The following is an 11,212-nucleotide window of genomic DNA, read 5'->3' on the forward strand; positions in this document are numbered from 1 at the left end:
GTACTTTAACAGTAAGAAAATAAGTTATTTCCCTTGGTGAACCGATCTTTACTCAGACAACCTAAAGTAGGTGTCTTGGCCAACCTAGTTATTGGACCCACTGGGGCAATTCCTTAACTAATACACTTAAACGGTAATGTAGTTCATTATTTATTAAAAAAGATATTCATACATATACATATACAATTAAATCATTAAAAACCGCTCTCAAGGAGCCGAGAGTAAAAGTATGCACACAAAATAATTAAAAAAACATTAAATGCACATGAATTACACAAACCATAAAATTATTCTTGCAGTAAATGGTCCGTTTTACCGAAGAGCTTCGTTTTTTGGAGCAAGAAGACCAGCGTTCGTTTCACCGAGACTTGGAGGCATATGAGGGGTGCGGGAATCCAGTGTTTGCTCCTCAAACCGGAGCGTGCAGGGAGCAACCGGCTAGAAGTACCCGCCCCAAAAAGGAAAATAGAAGGCATAACATCTCCAATATAGGGAGAATCAACACACCAGTAGAGTGTAAATAAAGCTGATAATTCCCCAAGATAAACGGTGAAACGGACCATTTACTGCCAAACATTGTAAATTCAAGGACACATAGGGTCCGCTCTCTTTTAATGCGTGCAAGAAGGATACCGACCCGAATCTAACAAACGGCGGCTTTAAGAATAAAGCAATAAGGTATAAATAAAGAAAAGATGAGAATCTGAACACTGTAGCAGGAAAATATGCAAACCGATAATATGTAAAAGGAATTCTAGACTACGGGCAACCAACCAGTGCCATATAAGAGGGAGAGACTTATCATTATAGTCTTGATAAAGATGGTAAATTATCAGTAAGACCATCGAAACGCGTCGACACCCTACAGCACGATCAAGGGAGAAAAGACCTAGCCTGTATATTTATGATTATATATTGTCAGGATTGTGTTCTATTGAAATCCCACAAACGTGCAACACTAATTGACAATTTTTATGTCCTGTATATGTCTCTCTTTTTCTTTTCCATATTCTTTGAGCATTTCAATTGTTAATCAAATAATTTTATGGTTTGTGTAATTCATGTGCATTGAATGTTTTTTTAATTAATTTGTGTGCATACTTTTACTCTCGGCTCCTTGAGAGCGGTTTTTAATGATTTAATTGTATATGTATATGTATGAATATCTTTTTTTAATAAATAATGAACTACATTACCGTTTAAGTGTATTAGTTAAGGAATTGCCCCAGTGGGTCCAATAACTAGGTTGGCCAAGACACCTACTTTAGGTTGTCTGAGTAAAGATCGGTTCACCAAGGGAAATAACTTCTTTTCTTACTTTTCTCTTTTTTGGCCATCCCACTTGGACGGCCTCGCCTGCATTACGGCTGTGATAAGCGATTTCTTATCTATAGGGGGCCATGTGTTTCAAACACAATGCCCCATAAAGACAAGAAATAGGCGGACTGCCCTTGTTTTTCTTTACTTTTGCTGTAATCGCGACACACATGCTTCACTTTTAACATTAAAAGTAAAGCTCGGGTGCTGCGATTATAGCAAAAGTAAAGAAATAGATTTTATGCAAGAAAACTCATTTTTATTCAAGTAGTTCATAATTGAATTGTGCCCTTTTCACCCCAGTTCACATTGAAAACAGGTTATTCTAAAGTGTACTTTGACGAGTTATGACCAAATTAGCGCATGCCAACTTTGAGGGAAAGCGGGAGTGGGGTCTGCTTGCCACCACTGTCTGAACAGAGCTACGTGCATTTCTAAAAGAACAAGCATTTGCAATGCAATAGGTCTCGCATTAGGAAAGTTTGAGTTATTGGTATTGTAAATGACAAATTTTTAATTATTGTGTTGGTTTTGAAAATAGCGAAATTAATAGGTTTGTCATTTACAATGCCAATAGTTTTAACTTTCGCAAACGTGACACCTATAGCATTTGTAATGCAATATTTGTTGTATTTACATGACTTAGATGTATTAATATTACAAATGGCTTTTATTTTTTTTAATAATTAATACTTAGATAAGTTATTGTAATTTATAATGGCAATAGCTTAAACTTTTGTAAATAACTTTTGGGAAGATTATGTTCAGTGTATTTTATTGTGATGAAAATCCAAGAACAGAAGTGAAATATTAACATCTTTTTGTGACATTTGTAATAAAGCTTGAAACATTGAGAGAGCATATTAGAACCAGTTGTTGTTGAATGGTTGCACAGAGTGATGCTGTGGCCTTCAGTGGTAACCATGCACTAATCGCATGTAATACGTACAGTTTGGGCGACATGAAATCAAGGCGACCATAACTCAAAAGCAGAGTTGCTTCTCTTGGTTTGTGAAATTTGAATATACTGCTGTTCAGCAGCAACAACCAAACACGAATGGTGAATATTCATGTGCTAATGCAACAACCTGTACTTTTTCAAACACAACTGTGCAAATACAGCAAGCGAGACTTTTTAAACACGAATGCTGGCTATTAATGTGCAAATGCGCTGTGCATCTGAAGACACCACCCGGTCTGCAGCTGATGCGTGCATATTGCTCACCTCACACTGAACATGGGCCTCTCGCACATGGGCATGACTTGCACAGCATGTATATGGCGCCCCTCGATGCATCCCCATCTAATGTGGGGCCCCCTAGCCACCAGCAACTGCATGATGGAACTTAAGAGCCGTCTGTCTCTGGGGCTACAAATGTAGAACAACTTCCGGGAAATGTAAGCTGCAGGATACATCGAGAAAAACAGACGTGGACAAACTGCATATCTGACATGGGGCAAAGGTCAGTGCTCGAGGCTCGATTGTAAACACCATCTCGGGCACACAGAGGCGCAGATCGGAGCAGCTGGCATGGAGCGCGCGTGGCCAGATGTGAGGGAAAGAAAGGTAGAAGTGATACTGGCAGACGAGCTGCATCAGTGCAGATGTAGCACTAAAGCACGCGCCAAACACCGCGAAGAACAGGCGCTTCCTTTTAATCCAGTTCAATGTACTCATTGAATTGCTCTCGAAAGGATGAAACGTAGCGCACGGATAGTTCATTAGGATTTTAAGAGCCCCAGACATGCTACTCGATTGGTGGATGCATCTTGGCCACCATTACTAAAGGCCAGCCCTGCTCCTCGGAAGGATGAAAGGCTGAGTTGCTGTACGGGGATCTCAGCGCTGAGTGGCTACGCTAGAGGCGCCACCTTACCTCCTCCGTGCAGAGCCGACATTCCTTCTGCAGCGTCTCCGTCCGCAGTCCAACAGTTTATCCCAAACAACCCCTGGCGCTGGCACCCTCTTACTTTACTCAAACACACTGGAAAGTGAACCCCCTTGCGGCCAGAAACCTGCCTTCAAGGCGGAAGGCGAGGAAGCACCCCGTAGTGCAAACGTGGCGCACGGATAGTTCATTACAGTCCAAATGCTAATCAATATTTTAAATGGGTCTGAGCACCTGGATCCAATTCTCATCTGTAAAAATAAATTATCACTGCCGACGGGCCCGGGATTCCAGAGGAAACGCTGTGCCCGCCTCCCTGCTCAGGGCTGCGCTGCCATTGGCGGACCCCTGAGGCAGGAAGCCAGGCAACGGGAGAGAAGACGTAGGCCGGGCCAGAAGAAAGAAGGAAGTCCCGCCTGCTGCTGGGCTATGATTGTGTTGTAAAGACACGGGTTGACCCAGCAAGTCCCTGGGACCTGGGTGAATGATTGGTGCAAACAAGATGGTCCCAGAAAGTAAGTCAATCGAAATCACTTAGATGAATTCAATGAGAATTATAGCAACATTGTTTTTAATCACAACGTGTCATATAAACTTATTCATAAAAATGAGTACACAGTTCAAACACATACAATGCCCCTAATGGGTAGGACAGGGAAGGGTAGTGTTGGGATAGTGAAGGTATAGGAAGTTATAACACAAGTCAATTGAATTCAAGTAAATCAAAGCATCATCATCAATAAACACAATGGAGTAAAATTCATCAGTCAATTACATAAACATGCCTCTGAAACAATAAAATCACAAATGATATGTCTGGGAAGAGGCTGAACAAAACTCATGTGACCACAGATGCAGTCATATTCTGAAATTCCACTGAGAGTGTCTGTGTACCCTACCGTGCCCCTTCCAACAACCACAGATTCTTTGCCCCGCCTTCCCCGCTCCACCGTCCTGATGAAGACCCTCTAGCAAGGTCACAATCAAACCTGCATCTACCTGTGTCGAAACGTCGACATTCCGTCTTTTGTTCAGCCTCTTCCCAGACATATCATTTGTGATTTTATTGTTTCAGAGGCATGTTTATGTAATTGACTGATGAATTTTTCTCCATTGTGTTTATTAATGATGATGCTTTGATTTACTTGAATTCAATTGGCTTGTGTTATAACTTCCTATACCTTCACTATCCCAACACTACCCTTCCCTGTCCTACCCATTAGGGGCATTGTATGTGTTTCGATTGACTTACTTTCTGGGACCATCTTGTTTGCACCAAGCTGGGCTATGATTGGCTGCCCGCCGGGATGTGTGTGTGTGTGTGTGTGTGTGTGTGTGTGTGTGTGTGTGTGCGCGATTGCGGCGTGGGGAGGGGGGTCTTTGTATGTGTGTGTAGGTGCGCTGGTGTGTGTGTGGGGGGTCTGTGTGTGCGTGTAGGTGCGCTAGTGTGTATGTAGGTGCGGGGGGTGTGCCTGTGTATGCGTGTGGCTGTGTATGTGTATGTGTGTGGCTGTGATGTGCGCATGCGTGAGTTTGGGTGCACGCAGCTGAATCCAACCGGAGTGAAGCGCGTGGCAGTTTCTTGTCCTTCATTCCCCCTCGTCAGCTAGCTATAGTTCTCCACCTGGACCGCATCCTTCGGATGCGTGTTCCCAGGCTCGACCTAATAAAGTATCGGGTGCAAAAACGCCTGAGTAGAAATCTCATTCTGCTTCCAGCCGCCTCTTTTGTTCTGCATTGTCTGCGCCGTGTTACAACACCTTCGAAAGTGGACTGGCGGAATCCCAGCTCACAGCCTGGTTTAAAGTGTCTGCTATCAGTAGGATTAGCGCAGACCGATTAAACAATTTAGCTCCACGCTTCACTTGAAAATGGAATTCTAATCAAATCAAGGCTGTGTTGGTTAAACATTTGTGTTGGGTTACTGGCACCCATGTCTATGAAAGGGTTGCCTGTACAACAGAAACATTGTATACGCAGATTTTTATCACCATGTTTCGGGGGCGGGCCCTGGGGTGTAACCAGTGATCACAAGAAACGCCATTTGTCCTTTGCAGTTGCTAATATGGACTGTATACCTGATGCACCACTAGTCTGATTGTCTTCCTGTCTGGGAATCGAAATAGAAACAAGCATTGGCTAAGCCAATTGGTCTGTTTTGATGACCAGGTGTTGCTGCGTATGGCTGCATGCACTGAGGCCATTTTGAAATAATTTGACTTTGACAATGCTTGAAACACATTTCAACAAGCATTGGCAAAGTCAAAAGGCCGAGTGCACTGGTTCCTGATAGCAAGTAGCAGCAGAGAGGCAGTAGGGGCACTACCATCAGTGCTTAATTTGAGCCAGTGGTTTCGGGTGCTTGGCATCGCCACCTAATGGTCATGCTTGTTACAGTCTGCACAAGGTGATGATGTCTGGCTAATTTAGAAATGACCACAACAACAGGTAATTAGTAATTTAATTTACACCAGAAATTACTATTACCTTCTGCCAAAGCCATTCTTATAGCTATGGAGGCTTGTTGAAATAGTCATAATTGTCACACTTGTAGTAGTGTAATGATTAGTAGTTGTGTTACTGCCATTAGCAGCGCTGGCAGGGGCAAGGGGAGATGTAAGTTACAGTGGCCTCCTAACAAGAAGAGCTTTCGCACTTATTATTATTTTTTTTTACAAATCGAGCACTGCACATCCTACACTGGGGTGTGGGGCTGGGAGTTCGGGGTGTGGGGCTGGGACAGAGTCGGTCAGGTTAGCAGAAGAACAGTGGAGTGGCTACCACAGGAGATTACTTAGAGCCCTTGTAAACGTATACAAAATGCCATGGCTTTGAGGACAACAAACCAGCCAATGAAATAGTTTAACCCTTGCATGCTGCCGCGATTCTGCGCCTGTGCGGCAAAATTGCGAGTGGGCGGGTTTGACTGCCCCCAGCCGTCATTAGCACACAAGCGCCGCAGTGCATGACTGATGGGGGCTGTCATCAGCATGCAAGGGGTTAAGAAATGCCAACAACAAATTACTGAAGGGGACTGACCAAAATCCCACTCTTCTGTGTCCGTAAGGTCAAATGAGGCTTCCAGCAGAAATCTACTGTTGGCTGTATGCTAAATGAGTAATTTGTTAAAAAACAAAGTATTTGTCTGATTAAGGATTTACAAAGTAGGAGTACGTTTACATTCATGAAAGGGTATAATGCGAGCCCAAAACAAACTCAATCCAACACCCTTGAGATGTTATCCTAAATGTTTTACCATAAAGGTGATTAATATGCATATCATCTGAGTATAAAGAGGCCAAGATGGGTGCGGGGGGGGGGGGGGTGTGGTACTATTTGAGGAGATATATCAATGGGTCCTTTAGAGGTAAGGCTGCAAGTAAATAAATTCACTTAACCCTTTCATCTTGTCATAATCATACTAGCAAGACACCGTAGGACAGAATTAGTAAACATTATTACCAGCAACAACCAGCTCTCCCCATCTCAGACTGAGCACCCGGCATATCTAAAGACCACTCTCTCTAAGCTAGAGTGGGATTATTTGTTCACTGCCATTTAAAAACATACATTTAGGCCCTATGTTCTTGAAGTACTTACAATTCTGCCACAAACAACCCCGGTTTAGGGCTTTGATGAATGGGATCCTGTTGCTCCAGTTCCCCACTGGGAGGGGCACCTGACAGGGGTGCCCGCTATTACTGCTTTTTGTGGTAGAGATAGAAATTATGATGATAAAGTGGTTCGAGATGGATGCTATTATTCAGATATTTTAGTGTGCTGGTGGTATGGAAAATCAGGTATACTTGTGTGCCAATAATTGTTTTCGTATTTGAACTATCTTCGATGGTCCAGCTCTGAGGCATTCTAGATACTCAGGGCCAGATTAACTAATAGTCAATTGGTGCTGCATTGCATGATTAAAAGTTGCACTGTGTTATGCAACTTCATTTTGGCATGGGCTGCACCGTATTTACTGAGCATTGCACAAGCACATTGCAGCATAACACAATTCATCATACTTGGGGCAAAGTGTGCAGGCGTGGCACAACAAGATATCCTTTCATCGCACTGCGCTTTCAGAACTGATAAGTCTGATACATACTTTGTTCTTATAACCTACAAGATGGCAAGCCAGTAAGCTGCTACTAGCTAGGAATTCACTTAGCAACCCGGAGGGGGAACTCGGGAGACTACCGAAAAAGAAAGCTTACCTTTACCTAGAAGGAGAATGAGATTTGATTTCTGAGTTGAAAAAAACAAGAAACATTTCTGGTGGTCATGCAATAGGTCTCGCCTTTTATTAAGTTAAAGCCATTTGCTTTGCTATACAGTGCCATTAGCAAAGCAAATGGCTTTGACATAACCCAAGGCGAGACCTGTTGCATTTTCAATGCTTGTTTTGTTATTTGTACTTGATAAAATGCTCAGATCACAAATAGTGTAAATGCTTTGGGAGACCCAGTAAACCTTTGGAGGCTTGGGCAATAAAAGGTAAAAGGTGCCTACGAGGGATTTTGTTTACAAAGAACGTATATTAGTATAGAATTACTTTGAGGGTTAGTCCTAAAGGAACAAACACCAAAATATTTTGTTATTCTTTAGTGACCGATATTCTCATAAGGAGATTTGTGGCCTGTGATTGTGTTGGAATAGATGTTTGCCATGAATTATTGGATTAATTTGATTGTACTTCCTTTCTTGACTAATTGCTGATTTATTTCATGTTTCTGTACTCCCTTTTAATTTTTGCTATATATAAAAAAACGTATACTTTTAACAAATAGGATTTCCCTTATTTTGTGTTCAAAATCTGCATTTATTGTTATCTATTGACATTTTGGTGTTTGTTCCTGTAGGACCAACCCTAATTCTATACTAATATAAGTTCTTTGTAAACAAAATCCCTTGTAGGCACCTTTTTACCGTTTATCAAATCACAAATAGGCATCGTGCCACTACAATAACAGAAACATACAGGTTTCTATCTATGCTCTGCTGCTCAACCAATCTCAAGGACCCTAAATAAATATCCTGGTGTGTTTAAGTTTTTGCATATTTCAGAGGTGGTAATTATCAATCGGTAGTCTTTCACTTTGGAAAGGCTAAGATCCCCAAGTAAAGTGCCAGAAGGATTGGGGGAGGAAGAGGGAAGTCTGACTCTTTTCCTGCACTCTGTCCCTTTTGTTGCTGAGATTTTACGGTTACCATACGACACTTGATTACCACACTATACCACGTGTCTGGTTCCTGATGCCCAGGTGCCATGCTGTCGTTGAAACCCCCGTTGCAATGTCTTCTGCTCCAGCAGCAGAAAGAATAGCTCATTTTTTTCACACTGGCTGTTTGGAACAGACGGACTTCTTGAAATGTCTCATTCCTGAAGGAGGTTTTATTTATGAGTGCTCGGGTGTTTTACCCTCCACTAAGGAAGCATCACAGATGTAATTTGTTTAAGGAGGTGCTAAACTTGAGGCTTCAGAGATCTCTGCTTTCAGCGACACAAACAGGTTCTGTTCCCTTTGCCCATTAGTAGGTAAATTAGAAAGGTAGACAAATTACAAACAGCCAGTCAACTGAAGCCTGCACTTCACCCAGCTCTTTAACCCTTAAAGACTAGAAACTCAGGGTTTGGATTCATTTTAAGGTTATACTTCTTCCAACTTATTTCAACTGTTCTCTGATCACCTCTACTGATGGAGACCTATTGGGCCCTTCTCATTTTTATTTATAATTATAAATATTAATATAAATATTCTAGAGTAGGATATTCCGCACATCACTTATTGCTACAGACATTCAGCTGCTGACCGGAGGATTGTAGGGTTGAAACGTCAGCTACTTTTCCCACTCACGATTAGTTTCGAAAGAATGTTTCGACTTTTTTGTTGGGAATGTAGTAACTTTACACTCACTTTTGATTTGTTTGATTTAGTTTTTCACTATGCACTTCGCATCTGCACTATTTTCTCTTGTATACATTGTCTTGTGTATAGTGTGATTAGATCGTATACATAACTATTGGGGTCCCTACCACTAAGTGAAATCACCTTTAATGAGTGACCCCTAGGGAGTCACTGACATTTTGTTTTGTATAATTCTTATTCTCATGGCTCCTACCTGGGTTTTAGGGGTTCGCCCTGTAATATATTTCGTATGCTTCTGGTTTTCTGCATTATTGGCATTGTCCTGCATGGTGGGTGATTGTGGTGTTATTATACAGTGTACAGTCACCACAAGCTCTGCCGTTGTACACAAAAAAATGGCACACTGTCATCTGATTGTTAGGCACTAATGATGTTTGAGTGTCAGTGTGCTCTGTCTGATGTGCAATATTAATGATTTTATTTCAGTGAGATGTGCTTTTCATGCTGCATTGATGCCATTATGGAGCAACTTTTTAGCTCTGCCGCTTATTGTCTATTAGTTGCTAAAAAGTGTTTGTGAAGACATGGTCTAGTGGACATTTTAGATCTTACTGTTTGTTTTATTGCTTCCTCAAAACAGGCCAATAAGCTGGCAGCAAAGCGAAAGGCCCATGACGACACTGTTAAACCACAGAAGAAGAAATTGAAAAAGGTAAAGGAGTAACAATGAGAAACGAATCCATTCTAGATGTGAAGCAACGCAAGGACATTACTACAAGTCTACTAATGGTGCCTGTGACCAAGAGTGCACAAATCAAGACCGACCTCAATGGGAAAAAGCGAAAGAAAGCCGCACTCTGATCCCGCACACCAACAAAGGCATAACACCATGAGACTATCACCCAAAGTGGAGACCTCCGATCGAACACCCCATCACAGAAAGCTGTTATTAATCCAGAAACCTACTGAGAACATCAAACAGTGGAAATCCGGTTTGTGTTCCAAGGGAACAGCCTTTAAAGTGTGGCTAGTCAGCCTAATGATAGATGTGTCAGTATGATTGTGAAATAAGACACCAGACCGTAAAGCAACATTTTTAAGTGTGAACATTGACCTTTTACCACAATATCCGGATTGAGAGCCTGCACCTTTACACACAAGACATTGGAGCGTGACTGCTCTCTTACGCCAGATTCCCCAAGACCCATCACAACGAGAAGAGCGCAGGCCTGCAGTACTATGGAATGTCATGTCTGTCTTCAAAAACCTGACACTTCGCAAGGATATGACTCCCGGAATTTCTCTAGAACCAGACACCTCATTATAATGGAAGTAGAATGATTAACATGTGGCCTCTCCCATAGCAGCAATCAAATCTGAGGCTTCAGTGACATAGTGAGCCCTCCAACACGTCTACTCCGTAAGGCAGAACTTGGACAACTGTCTTTCTCCAGTGTCCCCTTCAGACTCCTGGCTGATGGAGCTGCATTCTGTAGCCTATAGTTGCTAACTGTCTGCTACCTCCAAGACTGCCCAAGAATCATTTGTGGAAAATTTGGTTTAATAAAAAAATAGGTTGAAGGTTTTTGTAAAACATTTATCCTGCCAAGGCCTGTACTTAAACCCAGTCAGTTGTTTGGAATGCTGCAATTATGCTGCGTGGTAAGCAGAGGCAACAGTCTGGTGTGCCCACTTACACTGCCTAGCTCTATGTAATGGTGCCTCTCGGTACCATTTGCTCTGATGGCTGAGTCATGTGTGACTTTTAAGAAACGTATTGATCTTTCACAAAGAATGCTGACATTTTAGACTGAGACAAAGTTCCTCCAGGGAGAAAGTACTGATATGCCTCACAATGAGGGGTGTGTACTGTATTAGCGTGTCCTTATGCAGTGGAGCATTCTGCGGCTTCAAGAAAAGGTGGAGATGGTATAAGTGTACTGCTGCAAGTGTCTTTCCTCCTCAGATAGGACAAAGGAGTCTGGTAGTGTGCTGTTCCACATTCCATTAGAGAGACTGTCCTTGCAGTGCTCCAGCAATCTGCCTCTTGCCCTTTCAGGAAAGACATGTGCGCTGTGCCTGGCAGGGCGCTGCTCTTGCTCAGCCTGCCTGGCTTTCTGTCCTCATCCCAGCTCTGGT

At 42.5% G+C, this 11,212-nt stretch overlaps 1 protein-coding gene across 2 annotated transcripts in view; it reads left to right on the forward strand.

The window, feature by feature from the left end:
• The window catches only part of PES1 (pescadillo ribosomal biogenesis factor 1), a 163,957-nt gene extending 153,303 nt beyond the window's left edge, over positions 1-10,654 (forward strand). For both annotated transcript variants that reach the window (XM_086943192.1, XM_086943193.1), the window contains one exon: positions 9,714-10,654. In XM_086943192.1, the coding sequence (XP_086799318.1) occupies positions 9,714-9,797 (84 nt within the window). In that variant the 3' untranslated portion in view covers positions 9,798-10,654. The remainder of the gene's footprint in view (positions 1-9,713) is intronic.
• The last annotated feature ends 558 nt before the right edge of the window (positions 10,655-11,212 follow it).

Source organism: Lissotriton vulgaris, chromosome 11 (genome assembly GCF_964263255.1).
Source record: "Lissotriton vulgaris chromosome 11, aLisVul1.2, whole genome shotgun sequence".
Lineage (NCBI taxonomy): Eukaryota > Metazoa > Chordata > Amphibia > Caudata > Salamandridae > Lissotriton > Lissotriton vulgaris.